Source organism: Oryzias latipes, chromosome 12, assembly GCF_002234675.1.
Source record: "Oryzias latipes chromosome 12, ASM223467v1".
In the NCBI taxonomy this organism is placed as follows: Eukaryota; Metazoa; Chordata; class Actinopteri; order Beloniformes; family Adrianichthyidae; genus Oryzias; species Oryzias latipes.
This window is the reverse complement of record NC_019870.2, coordinates 17,372,917-17,392,675: the sequence shown is the minus strand read 5'-3', so window position 1 is coordinate 17,392,675 and position 19,759 is coordinate 17,372,917. Positions and strand designations below refer to the sequence as shown.

The following is a 19,759-nucleotide window of genomic DNA, read 5'->3' as shown; positions in this document are numbered from 1 at the left end:
CGCATGGCGAGTTTCATCGGTTTTGAGAAGCCAATTGAGTAATAAAATACACGTGCGGTGTAAAACGGCCTGTTGTGTGCAAAATGATGGCATCACATATGCCGCTGTCCAGACCGTACGGCGCATAAAAAGCAGTCCCGAAACTGCACTGCCTATAAAAAGATCACACAAATGAAGCATCTTCCTGTGTTTCTCCTGGTTGTGTGTGCAAGAAATAAGGAACGATAGCATATTCAGCTGAGAGTTGCGGCGCCTGTGAGTAAGTGAGTGAGACTGCCAATATGCACTGCAGGAAATTATGAGTGCAGAGAGAATGGTAGAATGCACACTAATCAATAAACTGTTCTGGTTTACGCATACAAGTGTCATCAATCACATGCAGTGGGCACATCGGAGCACTGTCATTTTGCCGTGTGTGTATGTGTGTGACTGCAAATTTGATTTATGTTTACAAGGTGTCTTGTGGCGTGCAGACAGCTGTGCATTGTAATCTTAGCCATACAAAAATGGAAAGAAGGAATAAATATTACAACTCCGTGTGTGTCTCTGACTGATATTGATTCAGCTATTTTCAATTCCACTGTCTGCGTTTTTGATGGTAGAATTCTATTATGTTTAAGGTTTGTGTTTTCTTCTCTACCTACTTAGTATGAGACACAATATAGTCTCTCAATAAAATAAAGTCACAATTCATGGAAAGTCATAGACATAACCCCCTTACCTAGGAGCCCAGTCACCTTTAGTCCTCCAAACTTCTGCATGGCTTTGATGGCTCTGGTCAGCGCCTCCTTAGTCTGAAGCTGGCCAGTCACTGGATCTGGTGGGGGCAGGTAGCCAAACTTACTCAGCCAGTCCTGAAAGACGAGCATAGGACACAACATACAGTAAATCTGGAGGCAGTTGACATTTCTTTGCATTAGGAAATTGCAAAATAATCAACATCAGCTGCATATTTGGGCGCCACACACCTCCAATTGATCACTGAGGTTGAAAAAATGGAAAACACTCATATATAAAAATTCCTTTATTGTTACCAAACAACTGCACTGCCTTTGTTACTTTGTTCACCTAACATGCCATCTTATTAACCAACTTACCATCCATCTATCCACCTCTCCCTCCATCCATCCATCCATCCATCCATCCATCCTTCTATCCATCCATCCACTCCTCCATCCATCCATCCATCCATCCACCCCTCCATCCATCCATTCATCCACCCATCTATTTATCCATCCATCCATCCACCCCTCCATCCATCCACCTATCCACCTATCCATCCATCCATCCATCCATCCACCCACCCCTCCATCCATCCACCTCTCCCTCCATCCATCCATCCATCCATCCACCCCTCCATCCATCCATTCATCCACCCATCCATCCACCCCTCCATCCATCCACCCCTCCATCCATCCACCTATCCACCTATCCATCCATCCATCCATCCATCCATCCATCCATCCATCCATCCACCCCTCCATCCATCCACCTATCCATCCACCCCTCCATCCATCCACCTCTCCCTCCATCCATCCATCCATCCACCTATCCATCAATCCAACCACCCATCCACCCATCCATCCATCCATCCATCCACCCCTCCATCCATCCATTCATCCACCCATCTATTTATCCATCCATCCATCCATCCACCCCTCCATCCATCCACCTATCCACCTATCCATCCATCCATCCACCCCTCCATCCATCCACCTCTCCCTCCATCCATCCATCCATTCCATCCATCCACCCGTCCACCCATCCATCCTTCTATCCATCCATCCACCCCTCCATCCATCCATCCATCCATCCATCCATCCACCCCTCCATCCATCCAACCATCCATCCATCCATCCATCCATCCACCTATCCATCCATCCATCCATCCATCCACCCCTCCATCCATCAATCCATCCATCCATCCATCCACCCCTCCATCCATCCACCCCTCCACCCCTCCATCCATCCATTCATCCACCCATCCATCCATCCACCCCTCCATCCATCCATCCATCCATCCATCCACCCACCTATCCATTCATCCATCCATCCATCCACCCCTCCATCCATCCATCCACCCCTCCATCCATCCATTCATTCATCCATCCAACCATCCATCCATCCATCCATCCACCCCTCCATCCATCCATCCATCCACCCCTCCATCCATCCACCCATCCATCCTTATATCCATCCATCCACCCCTCCATCCATCCATCCATCCATCTATCCATCCATCCACCTATTCATCCATCCATCCATCCATCCACCCCTCCATCCATCCACCCATCTATCCATCCATCCACCTATTCATCCATCCATCCACCCCTCCATCCATCCATCCATCCATCCATCCATCTATCCATCCATCCATCCACCTATCCATCCATCCATCCACCTATTCATCCATCCATCCATCCATCCACCCCTCCATCCATCCACCCATCTATCCATCCATCCACCTATTCATCCATCCATCCACCCCTCCATCCATCCATCCATCCACCTATCCATTCATCCATCCATCCATTCATCCATCCATCCATCCACCTATCCATCCATCCATCCATCCATCCATCCACCCCTCCACCCATCCATCCACCTATCCATTCATCCACCTATTCATTCATCCAACCATCCATCCACCCATCCATCCACCCCTCCATCCATCCATTCATCCACCCATCTATTTATCCATCCATCCATCCATCCACCCCTCCATCCATCCACCTATCCACCTATCCATCCATCCATCCATCCATCCACCCCTCCATCCATCCACCTCTCCCTCCATCCATCCATCCATTCCATCCATCCACCCGTCCACCCATCCATCCTTCTATCCATCCATCCATCCATCCATCCATCCATCCATCCATCCACCCCTCCATCCATCCAACCATCCATCCATCCATCCATCCACCTATCCATCCATCCATCCATCCATCCATCCATCCATCCATCCATCCATCCATCCATCCATCCACCCCTCCATCCATCCATCCATCCATCCATCCATCCACCCCTCCATCCATCCATCCATCCATCCATCCATCCATCCACCCCTCCACCCCTCCATCCATCCATTCATCCACCCATCCATCCATCCATCCATCCATCCACCCCTCCATCCATCCATCCATCCATCCATCCACCCACCTATCCATTCATCCATCCATCCATCCACCCCTCCATCCATCCACCCCTCCATCCATCCATCCACCCCTCCATCCATCCATTCATTCATCCATCCAACCATCCATCCATCCATCCATCCATCCACCCCTCCATCCATCCATCCACCCCTCCATCCATCCACCCATCCATCCTTATATCCATCCATCCACCCCTCCATCCATCCATCCATCCATCTATCCATCCATCCACCTATTCATCCATCCATCCATCCATCCATCCATCCACCCCTCCATCCATCCACCCATCTATCCATCCATCCACCTATTCATCCATCCATCCACCCCTCCATCCATCCATCCATCCATCCATCCATCCATCCATCTATCCATCCATCCATCCACCTATTCATCCATCCATCCATCCATCCACCCCTCCATCCATCCAACCATCTATCCATCCATCCACCTATTCATCCATCCATCCACCCCTCCATCCATCCATCCATCCACCTATCCATTCATCCATCCATCCATTCATCCATCCATCCATCCATCCACCTATCCATCCATCCATCCATCCATCCATCCATCCATCCATCCATCCATCCATCCACCCCTCCACCCATCCATCCACCTATCCATTCATCCACCTATTCATTCATCCATCCATCCATCCACCCATCCATCCATTCATCCGTCCATCCATCCATCCATCCATCCATCCATCCATCCATCCATCCATCCATCCATCCACCCCTCCACCCCTCCATTCATCCACCTATCCATTCATCCACCTATCCATCTATCCATCCATCCACCTATCCATCTATCCATCCATCCATCCATCCACCTATCCATCTATCCATCCATCCATCCATCCATCCACCTATCGATTCATCCATCCATCCATCCATCCATCCACCTATCCATCCATCCATCCATCCATCCATCCATCCATCCATCCATCCATCCATCTATCCATCCATCCACCTATCCATCCATCCATCCACCTATCTATCCATTCATCCATCCAAATTTTCACTTTATTTAGTAAGTTAGTTTATTTTTTTAAACAAATTTACACAAGAAAACACTTAAGTGGAGGAAAAACTCAATATCATTTAAGAACTTGAAATAATTAAGGCTGCACTTATTTTATAGTCTTTACTAATTTTACAATGAACTTTAACTACCACAATAACTCCAGTGTTACCAGTTGACTTGAACATCTTAAAACTCAAGGTATAGAAGCTAATTTTGGATCTAACATAAAAACAAATACGCATTTAATTTTTTTTTTTTTTTACTAAGCTTTGAAAATAATATAAATGTTTGATGTTGGGAGCAAATCTTGATAAATGCTAAAAGAATCAATAAAATAAATAGTTTGATGAAATTTGGATTTTAAATTTTAAATTCCAAGAAATGTACCCAAAATAACTGTTCTAGCTCTAAAAATATGTAAAATCATTTTTGCTGTTGTAGAAGATTTACCACGAAAAGGTAACTCTTTTTCAGGTTGTGTAATCAGTCTGTGCTACTCTCCTCAGTCTTGAGAAGCTAAACTTCTTTGGCAAAACCCCCGTTTTGGTGCCACTTTCCCTTGATCCGAGCAGATGCCTGATAAACCAGACTTTCTTTTTTCAGCTGTGCTTTCATTTGCTTGGATTGCAAACAACGACTCTGTGGCAAACCAATTGTTTTCTGCGGACAAGTTTGGCAAACACAAGTGGCTTCACTTTTGATTTTTGGCAATCGTACATTAGCTTTAAGAATGATCACAGGACTATTGCTGGAGGAAAACAAAATGGTAGAAATACAAATCATGAGGATTCGATTACATTTTACCAGAACGATTTAAGACTTTTGATTGCATAAGGACATATCTCCTTGTTATTCAACACAACAAACAATAGATACAATTGTGGTATTTATATGGCTGACATTTAGAATCCTGTTGTTAGTGAACGTCAGGTCAGGAATAGCGATTATGGTTATTGTGATAATAAACAAGACGTTTATTGTTTACAAAATAAGACACTTCTCTGTGCTTTAGTGTTGGTATACAAATGTTTTTTTCAGGATGTAAAAAAAAAGTGCAGAAACAGGAGCAAAGCTGAGACACAATTAATTCATTTTGTATCCATTTCAGTCAGACAACTCTTGCAGTAAGCAATATTTATTTCACATCCTTAATTTTCACATTCTTTAAGTTGGCATTCACATCTTTTTCGTTTGGCATAGGGCTCCCTTCAATTCCATGAGATCATTTCCATAAGACTTTCGGGTAACAAAAACCCCCTTAACGGAGCCCACAGGTGGAAGCCGGGGAGGAGGGAGGGGCGAAGAATGAGCGCTGAAGGTAAGAATGAATGAACAACTGCGCACCTGGGCTTAAATAGGACGCTGAGCAGGTGAGTTGATTGACTGAACCGCCCTAGGGGAGTAACCTGTAAAACACTGCCGAGTGCCTGCCTGAAATTGTGACAGGTCTTTTATTTAGGGCAGGCGTCCGCAAACTACGGCCCCCCACCCATTTGACCCGGCTACCTGAACAATACCAGAGAGAGAGAGCCTTCATTTTTTGGCATTATTATTTTTTTAGGCTGGCCAGGTGATCGCGACTCATGGAAGCATGGAAAACTGAATCCCTGGTATTGTTTCCTCACGTCAATTAAGCTGATTCGATCATAGTAGGAGGTCTTCTTGACTTGGTTTTTAAAGTTGAAGACATTTCACGTCTTATCCAAAAAGAAAAATAGAAAAAGATAACTTTTATGTTAAATGTAAAATATCATCTTTGCTAAATCATTGATTAAAGGTTTTCTTGGATACACTCGTGGTTTATCCTTTTACTTTACAGTTTTTTCTGTTTGTGGTAAAAGGCATTGATTAAAATAGATTTTTGGGCTTTAAATGACATATTGGTTAAGTTTCTCTGTGGTAATCACAGGCCAACTAAAGCGGAGAGAGAAGATTCATGAATAATTTAAAAAGAGATAAGCACTTTAAAAAAAACACGTCTGATGCAAGTAAGTGAGACTCTTCTTTAAAACATCTCTGCATGTATCTCCTTCAGATGTTTGGCTGTGTTTTGTACGTAAGTGTCAGGTTTTTTTTTTTCCATTTCATGTCAGGGTTGTAGAGAACAATCACAGAACAACAAAGTCAACAGGAGAGTCAGAAGACAGATCACAAGACTCTCGCTGCATTTACTCTCAAGGCCAAGCAGAAGAAACGGTAAGGCTTCACTGTTGAACCGAAACTGCCCTTGAGACGAACAGAGGCAGATATTTCTGTGCATAAAACTGTCTTAACATCCACCCAGCAGATCAATCCAGCATGTGAGCTGTAACTTCTCAATGAATAAATGTGCCATGATTCCAAAGATACAGAAATTGTAGACTTAATGCTTCAAAACCATTTTCTAACCGTTGGAGAGTGTGGTAGATGACATAGACAGTGGAATTTTTCCACCCAAATTATTTAAGATAACAAATTTTTTAAACCTACAGAGAGTTTAGGAAAAAATCACAAGTAGAAACATTTTGAAAAATGCTGTTTTTTTTTATTTACCCAAACAGCAAAGTTGATTGAATTAAAAAAACAAAAACAGCTACAAACTTTTGGGCTCATTTAAAGGGTCAACTCAACAGATCTCAACTGAAAATCTATCCAACAGCAAACATAAACATAAACCAAGACAGAAATAAAACTGACTCAATGTGAAAACAAACCACTGACCTTAAAGGGCCCTTTCAATGCTATTCTTAAGCCTTTTGTAGAAAACAACAACCTACATGATACATACATGATATTACCTTTGGCAAAAAAAAGAACTATTTTTTATTAAAAACAAGTTAATTTCCTGAGCTTCTTTCCTACCCGGAAGTAAGACGACTTGATCTCTTAGCCTCTGGGTTTCGATCCTCGTGCCGCCCGTTTCATGACGTCAACCTAGAGTCGGCCTCGGCAGCGTTTCTGTGTTTAGCTCACAAAAACAAACAACATCCAAATTTCTGCAAAGATGGATGTGCACATGTACAAAGACAGTGTTTTAGCCAATCACTGCTAGGTCCACGGAGAAAGTGGGTGTCTGTGTTAGCCTGGGGGCGGTGCTGGCAGCAAAGACTCTTCCTGGAAGGGGCTGTTCTCACTACGTCAGCTCGTGAGAACTTGCTTGTTTTCGTGGGTTGGGAGGGGCGGGTGCTCAGAAAACAGGTTTTTATAGGAATGCTCAGAAATGCGTGAATGGATCAAAATACAACTTTGGGGATGGTTTTTGTAGGGAATTTAATTATAATACACTTAAAAATAAAAAAAAATGTGATTTGCATGATATAGGCCCTTTAAGTCACGACACATCAGGAGTGTTCATAGTGACTGATCAGATCATTCACTCAAACAAAGGGAACTACACAACACAACACACAACATTGTCTTAACCCAGGGGTCGGCAACCATTTTTACTCAAAGAGCCATTTGGGACCGCCCCTAATGAAAAAAAAGCACCCGGAGCCACAACCCGTTTTGACATCATTATATGTATTATGCATGTATACATTATTCAAAGGTGCTCATTACGTCGATCGCGATCGACCGGTCAATCTTCAATGACATGAGTGTGGATCGCGGGCCAGAAAAGATTTTAAAAAAAGAAGTACTTCTTTAAAATCCACCAGCCAATCAAAATCCTCACAGAGAAGCACGGAACTTGATTGACATGTAGATTGGCCAATCGGACATTGTCTGAAGCATACGTCGCTGCAAATGCACATTATGTTCTTTAAAGAAAGATACAGCGGCTGCGTGTGGGCGGAGCTACTGGTTCTGGTCTGACCGCTGCATGGAGCGATGTGTTTATCAATGCATGGTAGACACTGAGAATGTGGAGAGATCAGGTTTATTATTTTGAAGAGTTCTACTTGGTAATCATGTTTCCATGTTTAAGTTCATAAAATGATCCCAGAGAAAGTCTCTGCTTCAACTCCCGCAGGGAAAGCCGCGTCTCAATTTGACGCCCGTGTTTTCATCTCTCTGACAGAGTTTGAAGCTAAAGCCCCTCCTCCTCTTTACCTGCTTTTCCTCTCTACCTGTTCACCTGTTCACACCGTCTGCAGCTGAGATTTGTTTCCCCCGCGCTCCTCAGTGTGTCCTACACAGAGAGCGCAAAATACGGTCATACAGGGCTCCAGACTAACTTTTTTCACTAGGAGCACAGTGGCCCCTAACTGAAAATTTTAGGGGCACGACTAGAAAATTTAGGGGCGCATACCGTAAATCAAAATTCTAACCAAATCTACTAATTTCCACTGTATTACTAATAAATACTTTAATAATAGATGCAGAAATTACAATGTGCTGTTTCAAATTCAGTGTCACATTTTATTCTGCACTTTTGAAGATGCAACAAGAAGGTAAACTGACAAAAGCATCGCTGTCATGACAGTACAAATAGTTAAGAAAACTGATGGAAATTTATCTTGGTGACACCAAATAGGTGCAGCCAAGATGCACAATAAGCGTGTTTGAGATCACCCAGGTGAACTCAACGCTGCGCAGATCACCTGGTGTGTGACATATATTTTTGTTTTTGCTCCAACATTAACTGTCAATCATCACAAAAATTTCAGGAGAAAGGGGTGGGAGCAAGGGGCAAACCTACCCGGACACAGCTGGAAACTGAACTGACTGAAAGCTGCCCTACAGACTACAAAACAATGCATTATGGGACATGTGTCCTGATGGTTTTTGTAGTGGAGGGATTAATCAAAATAATTTAAAATACCAATTCATTAAAAAAAGGCTACATACATCACAAAACATTAAAATTATCATAACATATATAATAACACAGATCATACAAAGGGGGAGAAGAATATTAAAACTAAACTGAATGTTAAGGACAACTCCATTTCCAGGCGAGGTGCTGGTTCATCTCAAACACGTCTATCGTTGCATTTTCCCCACGTATTTTCAGTGTGTCTAAAACTAATGTTGTTTTTGCTCGAGCGTGTTTAAAGTTCAAGCCCCGTTAGCTGTCACGCATGTAGGTGTGGGACATATTCTCCTCAGCTGACCCGACTCCCGCGGGAGCGGTGTGCTGCCGTAACGGCCGTGCATAAACCCTTTGATGCGCCGCCGTAACCGTAACCAAAACCTAAACCTTCCTCCGGGTCTGTGCGGCCCAGAGAAAAGTTCAGCACGGACTGCATGTATTTAGAAAATTACGAGCGAAAAGATACGTTCTAAAGGAAAGTAAGGAACTCCTTCATGTGGTCCGGGGAGGGAGGGCGCTGTCAGGTGTCCTGCTTTCAAACCCTGTCATTGCCACGCCCCCAAGAGTCATATACCCCACTGTGATTCTTCTCACACGCAGTGGCCGCCTCACACACAGGCATCACGCGAGTGTGTGCTCGCGTTTCATGAGTATGTGCGCGAGTGTGTGTGTCTGCCTGCGTGCGTGTGCGTTTGCGTCTCATAGATTATTTCATTGATCATTGACGTGCCCCTTCCACGTTTAATGTATAAAAAAATACGAAGGGTGGGGGAGGCAAATTTACTGGTCGCACATGTGCGAATGGATGCAAAATTCAGTCGCACACTCTCAAATTTTGGTCGCAAAATGCGACCAATTGCTCGCAGTCTGGAGCCCTGTCATAGCAGGATGACACCGGTAGTCGGGGCGCTCCAGTGCAGCACAAGGATGAAAGAGCCGGACGCAGGTTGTAGCGCGGAGAGCGGGTTAAGAAAATGAATGGAAGAAGGCGGCTCGCTGAAGAAATATTCAATATTGTACACATTTTATTATTAGTCTGAACTATCTTTTATTTAGAAAAATCTTTTATTTTATCAGTCCAGTAGGAGAAAAAACATCAACAAAAGCTGTTTTGGGCGGTTTTTGGCTGGGTCTGGCGGTTTTCAGATGACTTTTGGGCTGGAAAACTGTGACTCTATCTAGCAACACTGGCGCAAACTCTCAGTCTGTCATCAGCGAGTTGGTCTCTGCCCCACGGCACGTCAAGTTCCCGGCAGAAGATCGGAGTGTTTATTGAAGCCGCCCCTCGTGCCTCTCCCTGCTATCAGCTCTGCAGGTCTCGCCGGATAAATACGAGCTCATTACGAAGCTGTTTTTTACGTGGCTCGCGCTTCGTGCGGAGCCAGCAGCGCCTTTGAAATGCCATTAAAATGAACAAACTAAAACAAAATTTAATTATTATAAAATACTCATTATTTTCCAAAGTCACAGGGAGCCACAACAGAAAGATGAAAGAGCCACATGTGGCTCCGGAGCCATGGGTTGCCGACCCCTGTCTTAAACCTTCAACATGGGATTATTTACATTTTTTTGACTTCCATAACTCTTCAACCATTGACAGAATTAACTTAATTCCAGCAGATTCGGAAGCAGAGAGAAGCAGCCTTGTGCTGATATACAACAGTTTACTGTAGTTAAATCCTTACGCTATCGACATAAATCAGCTAATTCTGTTGTTGTTGTTTCCTTTTGGCTTTTCCCATCAGGGGGAAGACCACAGCGAACGAGGATGCCCTTCCTGACGCAACCCTCTCAAAGCAACCGGGCTTGGGACCGGCACAGAAGTAGAGAAGGGAAATAGGGAGCAGCCTGGAGTCGAACCCTGGTTTCACGGACGGAAGGCGCCGCAAACCAGCACGAGCTAAACCGGCTCCTCTAGCTGATAAATCAGCTAATTCTGTCGCAGAGAAAAGTTGCATTGGATCGTTATGCAAAACATGATTGTAATATGTTGCATTTCGCCGCAAAGCCAATATGAAAAGCTGATTTTTAATTTAAGCTTAGCTCCTTAAATGAATCAAAATACGAATCAACATTGTATATCCTCTGTCACTTGTGGTTGGGTCCTTCCATGAACTTTATCAGAAAAGGCAGATTTATCCTCAACCATCTCTTTGGAGCAGAAAGACCTCAACAAGTGAAGAACCAGGAAATCTAAATAAACAAGTAACTCAAAGGACTTGTAATCAAACAAATCAATAATAAGCACTAAAGATAAGAGAAGAAAAATGACTAAATATGCACGTTTAGTTAACTTAATGTACTAAATAAACTGAATAAAGAAAGTGCATCTCTGTAGCTGTTGTACTCCAGCAATACAATATAAAAATAAGTGGGAGAGTGTGCCTTTCATGTGGGCACTACCATTACACCACAGTAAAGGGCACCAAAATACAATATTTCTGTGAAATAATTAGATATTAGCAAACTGTAATTCGTTTAGGCAGAAATTAACCATGTGAACCACATAGCATTACAACTACTGTAAACTTATTGGAAAATATTTTTACATCCTTTGCAATTTTCCAACCTTTTCCTTTTCTGTAGGAATTATCTCTTATCACATTCTGTTAGCAGCCTATTCAGAGTAGGATGAAGTGACCTTTCTGTGAAAAGACTTGATAGTAAGACTGATGCCTTTTGTTGTAGAGAATAAATCTGAAACTGAAGGTTAAAAAACAGCTTAGGCTGACTTTTGCAGAACTGACCAATGTGTATTTGGCCTCGGGACTATTTCTCTAAAAGCAGCACTTTACTGTTTTGCGTTCTGTCATTGTACGCCGCCAAGAATTTAAAAGTCCGTCATCAATCTACCTGTCAGCGTCTGCTATTTGTAAGTGACGGTACTGTGACTTTGACTGCTACTGTGTGAGGGAGTTAAACTGTAGGGTAAGGAAAGTCAAGCATCAACTTCATAAAACGCTATATGATGTAAGGTTTCACAAAAGGTACTTAAAATGTGAAAGAAGATCGGTAACGGAAACTGCTGCTTGTTGAGGACAGAACAACACATTAATAAAGTTATAGAATATAAAAGTATGAAATAACACAATAGAATCTTAATTTGCAAGAGTGTTCTAAAAAAAAATTGCAGAATACACAGGAAAGGTTGCTAAGTGTGCTTTATGAAATAGAGGCAAAAATGTTTCAATAAAAGAAGTAAACATGTTCAAAAGTGGTAAGAAAATAGGACAATGGTTTATTCAGACAACTGTAAGCACATTACACACGTCAATTATGTAATTGGCGCCCAAATCACGGATAAATTGCAAATAAACAGCACAATGGTTACGCAAGGTTCATGTTCAATGTTGATTTAAAAGTTCTTTTGTGGGTCTTTTCGTACTTCTTCCATGGTTTAACGTGGTTCATTTGTGCAAATTTTGAATTTTAAAGACCACAATTTTCTCACTTTTTTTCACATAAATTTAATATGCTCAAAATATACGGTGTGGCTGTGTGACATGGCCTTTAATAGGTATCATTAACAACATGACAAGTAAATCCATTTCTGAATTTACCAAACTTATATTATTAGTATTGTCAAAAAACTTTAATTTTTAATATCTAATATATTTGTTAAAGAAAGAAATATTGGGGCCACTAAATCATCTTAATGTGGCGAAATCAGATTATCAGTTCCAGGTCAGGTAAAAAAGTTGTGACACTCTTGTGAAAAAGTGCCATTTCATGCCAATGCATGTCAGTTAGGCAACACAACTTTATAAAACTGAACTCTTACAACAGACCAAAGTAGGAAGCACCTTACTAAAATATTATAAATGAAAAAAAAGGACAAGAATGCCATGTTCTGCAGGTGTGCTTAGAGACCACTACACATAAAATATCAAGCAGTGTTTCAGATGAAAGTTGTGCATCCTTAAATGTTTTATCAGGTTTGATGTGAAACCTGACAGTGAAGTATCTTCTTACATCTGTTGCACTCCCCTTTTCTGGTTTCCCCTCTTACCGGAGAACCACTCCTTTTACTATTTTTCTAGTGTTGCCTCATTTGTCAAGTGTGCAGATTCATACAAAAACTGAATTACATTACTACGTATAACGCTGAGCTTTAGGATTTAGCTTCGATAACCAATAAAGGCTTAAAGGTAATTCTCCAACGTCTTAATAAAGATTTTTCGACATACTCTTTGCCAAAGACTCATCGACAGAAGAAAGTTTGAGGGGTCATCTGTCATGAAGCACAATGGTTTGACAGCTGCCGTGTTTTACCAGCAGTGCAGTGATATCTTGAAAGGTATAAAAAGACCAGGGTTTCCCAGCTGCAACATCAAAACACTGCCAGGAAAAGTGAGAGACATTGATCGTCTTCATGTGATGCAATACTTGCTAGAAATCATCCTTGGGCCCCAACGTTCGACTAAATGTTACTTTGACATGCAAAGCCCACCTAAACAGAGTTGCAAACCAAGCACGTCCTCTTATAAAAAGTCCCTCCCTGCACCAACCTCCCCAGGCCAGCTCAAAAATTCTGCACAGGAAAGCCTTGCAATTATGCAAGTTGTGTTCAGCAAACCAATTTGTTTACCGTACCTCCTTTTCTCATCCTGTCTAAGTCTGCCTTTTTCTCTATAGTGACTTGGTCCTCCTTGCTACACATGTAGGCATTTGGTCAGTAAAGAAATACATGACTTTTACACAGAACAGAAGCAATGGAGAAAGAAACAAAATGAGTGAAAATAAATGCAAGCGGTCAGTACAATAACATTAAGATATCGAGATGGCTTTACAGACAACAGTCTCCTAGACCACGGGAGGAGTGAGACTTCTGACTAGAGTAGTGAAAGACCATCATCCGTGTGTTTTATTTATGTGCCAACCCAACTACATTTCAAATGGATTTATAAAAGCAGAAAGTGTAAAACTTATCCCCAGCTCATTTTCCATCACCAATCTGTTCACTGCCTCACTAAAATGGTCCTTACTCTTAAAACTTAGCTGTAAAAAAAGGCATTCTACCATAATGCAGCAATTTCACTGAGTTTCACACCAAACAGCTCAACTATATTTTTTTATTTAGCAAAAAAGTTGAATGCAACAAATTATTTTAGAGCAGTGTTTTTCAAACTTTTTTGAGCCAGGGCACACTTTAACTTTGACAAAAATCTCATGGCACACCAGCATCCAAAAAAAAAAAAAGGAGAAACTCAAAGTCTGTATTGATCTACAGCCCCTCCGCAATCTCACATGCATTTTTGTAATAATTGTGGAAGAAAAAGCTGGAAGTTGCAGCTGTTTTTTTCTAAAAGATGAAATAAAAGTTAAGTTAAAAGATTTAAAAACTGTTTGATGCGTGTTCGTTGTGATTTCAAGACGTTTAACAGAGAATCAGAATCAGAAATACTTTATTGATCCCACACGTGGGAAATTTGCTTGTCACCATAGCAACTGACAGCAGAGGGAGAAAAAAAAAGACTAAAAATAATAATAAAAAAAAAAACAAGAACAAAGAAAATGTAGCATAAATGCAAACAACAAGGTAGTATAATTTAAAAAGCTATTTACAGAACAGTGCAGGTAAAAAGATGTGCAAAAGAAATGTGCAAAATAGAAAAAAAAAATAGGTAATAAAAAAAATGTGCAAAGGTTATATTTTGCATTGTGAGTTGTTGTACGGGGTTATTGCATTGTGTATGAAGGATTTCTGGTACCGGGCAGTTTTGGAGCGGAGCTGTCTGAGCCTCCTAGAGAAGGAGCTCCGCTGTTTGCCCAGAACAGGGTGGAGAGGATGGTCTGGGTTGTCCATGATTGAAAGTAGTCTGTTCAGTGACCTCCTCTCCATCACTGCTTCAAATGTTTCATGTTTGCAGCCAATGACAGAACCCGCCTTCCTGATCAGCTTGTTCAGTCTGTTGGTGTCACTGACTGCAATGCTGCTTCCCCAGCAGACCACAGAGGAGAACAAGGTGCTGGCTACCACAGACTGGTAGAAGATCCCCAGCATCTTGCTGCACACATTGAAACACCTCAGCTTCCTTAGGAAGTAGAGTCTGCTGCAGGTCTTCTTGTACACAGCAGTGCTGTGGCTCCTCCAGCTCAGTCTGCTGTCGATAGTCACACCCAGGTATTTGTACTCCATCACCACTTCCACATCCTTGCCCAGGATGCAGAAGGGCTGTAAGACTGTCCCTTTCCTCCGGAAGTCGATCACCATCTCCCTGACCAGCCTCCTGTACTCGTCATCAGAGAATTTCTGTAGGTGACATGACTCTGAGTTGTGCTGAAAATCTGAGGTGTACAAGGTGAACAGAAATGGAGAGAGCACAGTGCCCTGTGGGGCTCCCACACCACTCAGCGGACAAACTGTGGCCTGTCTGTCAGGTAATCAGTGATCCAGGAAACGGTGGACGCACCAGCACCCATCAGCCGCAGCTTATCAACCAGTAAAGAAGGCCGGATGGTGTTAAAGGCACTGGAGAAGGCAGAGAAGACTCATTGTACGCTGAGACAGTGTCACTTTAACCCAATGCATCATGGGAGATGTAGTGATGGCAGACAGACTCTGTTCTCTGAGCTTCATTGTTTTGTTCACATGTTACACTGTCTGATACCGGATCCCGCGGAAAGCTACACCGCTAGATATGAGCGTTAGCTGGTCTTTTTGTTGGAACTAAGCAATTTTATGAGCAGAATCGAAACAAGGAAGTGAAGACTTTAACCACTTCTGATTGGTCAGACTGATGACATGTGATTAAGCCTCCAAGAATGATTGGTGGAGACAGTTAAAGGGGCCGGACTTTTCCGAAAACAGAGCTGAAGCTACGGCTAAATTGCGGTACCACCATTCTTATCAAAATGTCTTTAATAGAATCAAATAAACACAAAGATAAAACTGTTTTATAATCTTTCATATTCCTAACTACTCAGTGTTTTATCAGGGCCTGTTTGGAAGAACAAAGAGCTGATATCTTGGAGATGGTAAATGTTTTTAGATCAGTTAATGAGGGCAATTTCCCACGGCACACCTGACCATCTCCCACGGCACACCGGTTGAAAAACACTGTTTTAGACTACCTTAAGCACAAAGCTTAGTCGGACCACAGATGAAGAAGATCATAGAATGAGAGGATTTCGCAAAGCTGTTGAACAGGACGGAGAGAGCGACTTGGAGCAGCTTTGTTGTAGTTGTTCATGGCTTCCTAGGTAATCACACAGCTGAAAACTATGTGGAGTTGGTTCAGACTCTCATAAAGAATTACGCCAAAATGGGATGCAGAATGTCTCTGAAAGTCCATTTCCTTGATTCGCATCTCGACAAATTCAAGGAGAACATGGGAGCTTACTCTCAGGAGCAAAGCGAGCGCTTTCATCAAGGTATATTGGAACTTGAACGTCGTTACCAAGGACAGTATAACGAAAACATGATAGTGGACTACATTTGGGGGCTACTTCGAGAAAGTGATTCAAAGTACAATCGTTAATCTAGAAAATCTACATATTTCTGAACCTTGTTGAGTGATTTCCGACTGTGTTGTACTATTCCTTGTGCAATTTTTGTTTTTACCTAATCATAATGACAAAAATGAATAAAAATCGTTTTATTTTCACAAAAAAACGAGTTTTCTTGGTGCTGTTGTCAAGAAAGCAAAGTTTGTGCTTAATGAAGTCATTTTTTCACATACTTTAGACATAAGCAATTGAAATATAACACTTAGAAGCCAGGAGCAAAAATTGTGTTACATAGTGAGTCAAACCCATTTAAGACTGTAACCCCGGAGGTATGGTTTGTACCCCCCGTGTGAATCATTTGATGTATGCAGATGACCTTGTTGTGTTCCATTCCAGCAGTGCTGGAAGGTAATGATCTTGCTGTGTGTAACAAAGCTAAGTAACTTGGGCGCTTTATTTCTGATGACTAATTATACTGGCATTTACAGCCAGTGTTGAAAGAAGTATTCTTAGTCAAATCTCTTAGTATGCAGCTTCTGTATGCGTTCTGATGCAGTGAAGAGGAGTACTTTCTACAGGCCCTATAATACACCTTTTTTTGGACATATTTCAAAAAAGGCTGCAGGTGGTACATAATGAGTTTAGCTGAGACGTCCAGATGTTATATTGGTAGTTATTAGTTTCTGAGTACAGGAGTTGATAGCCTTCAGGCTTAATTAGGTGATTGTGGAAACATTTTGTCAGAAAAACAAATTAAAGTTTCAAATTTGAAGACATAAGAATAATAATGTGCCTTTTTAAAAGTTAAAATTATCTTTAATCTGTATCTATCATTACAAATCAACCAATTCATCATATTCTTAAATTTAAACAAACACTGCAAGAAATGAATAATTGTCATTTAAATTGTCAGTGTAATCTACTTCTTTCAAAAGCTTTGTACATTAAAAGACAGTCAGAATACATTTCGATGCATAAACCTGGATGGATGGAAAAATCAGAAGTTGGTGTTCATTTCATTTAGAGGATGACTGAGCAGTGAGCCTGTCTTTCAAATTATTTTTTGTTTTATATTATAACGTTTAAGCAGATGTTTTGCTTTGGACATTTTAAAAGGTAGGTTAATAAAACTTTGCTTCCACCTCTACCTTTTGGGTCTGTTTTTCTTGTAGAGGAGAGAAGAAAATCTTGTGGTGTGTCTGTAGATTCAGATTCATCCAGGTTGATTCCGTCCAAGTAGTAGGTAAATAAAAACCTGCTAATTGGACAAATTCCACAAAGGTTTCTCGAATCTTGTGTCCAGAATAAACTTAACATTGTTTGTTATTTTTAAATCAACTCTTAAAATAAAGTCATATTTATGCCTCTCTATTCTATAGGCATATGAAAAAAAACTATAATGTTTGTGTTTCCACCAGTTCCCCCCTACCACAGGAGCTATGATGTCTTCAGTGTTTATGCAGGTACTAAACTAAGGTCGCGTAATTGGCCAAATATATTAGCTGTGAGTAGCAGTTGGAATTGCTCATTTCTCCTGTTCTTTGTCTTTTTCTGGTTGGGAGGAGTCCTCTTTGTCCACACAGTTTGTCCTCTTTTTTGATCTAATTGTCTGTGGACTGGTGATCTCAGTGTCATAAATAAGCGACCTGCTTGGGATAAGTTAGAGCCCCTGTGTTGACGGCCATGATTTCCCCTTTCTGGCCGCTACGTCATTGAGCCTGCATCTGTTTTTCAAAGCAAAGAAAAATGCGACAGTGTTGATGCACTTAAAGATCGGCAGCTAGCAGAATCACAAATAGAGGTCTTCAGTTTCATTTGAGAGCATTCTAAAGCCTTGTTTCCACTGAGCGGGTCAGTCCGGTACAGTTTAGATGGTACAGGCAATTCAGGTGAGCGTTTCCACTCAAAGTTGGCGCATGCAAGGGAAGCTGACAACAACCACAATGGAGGTCATCCAGCAGCACATTTCTTCTGCTTGCCTTTTGGTACTTCATATATACAAAGCATTTAATGCTGTTTGAGAGAAGATTGTGGGGAAGAGAAATACAGCCACTTTCTTGGCGCTGTCTTTTGTAGTAATGACCTTCAGCCAATCAACAGGTTTCAACAGTAGCATCGCCCTAACTGGTCCATTCCATTTTCCATATGTCTTTGGCCTACAACCAATGGGCGCCAAAAATGGTACGGTTTGGTCCGCCTCACTGGGTCCATTTTATAATGGAAATTCTTAACATACCAGACTGGACTGTACCGTACCGCTCAGTGGAAACTGGGCTTAATGCTACGTTCATAACAGCCTCGCGCGCATATATTCGGATTTTGGGCTTCCGCATTCAAAGCTCTCCATTCACGCATTGCTAAAGAAGGTTTTAAGTCAGTATTCGGGCTCTTCGTACAAAACATGCTACCACTGAAAGCGCATTGAAAGTTAAAGTCTGATGGAATTATATGACACCAAGTCTTTCTATCGAAAAAAAAACATGTGAAAGATTCGTGAGATTCTACTACTAGATACTAGAGCACATGCACTAGTATCGGTTGACGGCAGTACAGTGTGAACATTATATGCTAAAAGCACATTCAAGAATGCCTGTTTAGCGTCCATCACATGCTCGGTGTGTACGCAGCATTAGACACAAATAAAGATGGAACATTGATTGGTTTAGGCTTTTGTTTAGTTGAATTAATCTATTTTGCAATTACAAGTATTCCCACATTGCTGAGTCACTTATATAGCCTTAAAGATGCAAAAGGAGCGATAACTCCCCTGGTAGTTTTAATAATGCTTTTAATTTGCCTTAAGTCAGCCCTTTGACTGAGGTTAACGTCTGAGATGAGGCTGTAATGCCATGAAACATGAAAACATTTTTCTATCAAACTAAGCACACATTTAGAGGAGAATAAGAAAAAAAGAGTTGCTACAACTCAATCATTAGGAAACTTCAAAGATCTAAAAAACTTCCTATAGGTTTCTACAAGTTTAAGACCTTTCCAGAACCTGTTTCAAGTCACAAAGATTAGATTTTAATGTTCATTTCTTGGTAAACATTCAGAGAATTAACATATTGATATATTTTTACTTTCTCAGGGAGCCTGTAAGCCAGTAATCCATGTTATCATGCTTGTCACTGTACTGAGATCGCATCTCACAGAGGGCTTCAAAGTTAGTGATAACAGGCTCCTACTTATAATGCAAATTGTGCAATTGAAATGAGTAAACCTGAATGGACTAACTAATGGACTTTTTGAATACTTTGAAAATAGCACCATAAAATACAGAAAATAAGTATGATAACATAAGAACCAGAAGTTGAAATTAACAACCTCTATGATTTATTTTTAGAATATTATCTTTAAAACCAATTTGATATGGATCAGTAGCTATTCAAAT

At 41.5% G+C, this 19,759-nt stretch overlaps 1 protein-coding gene across 1 annotated transcript in view; it reads right to left on the bottom strand.

The window, feature by feature from the left end:
• LOC101155447 (matrix metalloproteinase-17) overlaps nt 1-19,759 on the bottom strand; it is a 135,174-nt gene that overhangs the window by 57,773 nt on the left and 57,642 nt on the right. Inside the window, exon 2 of the mRNA XM_011481917.3 lies at nt 722-854. Within this exon, the coding sequence (XP_011480219.1) occupies nt 722-854 (133 nt within the window). The remainder of the gene's footprint in view (nt 1-721; nt 855-19,759) is intronic.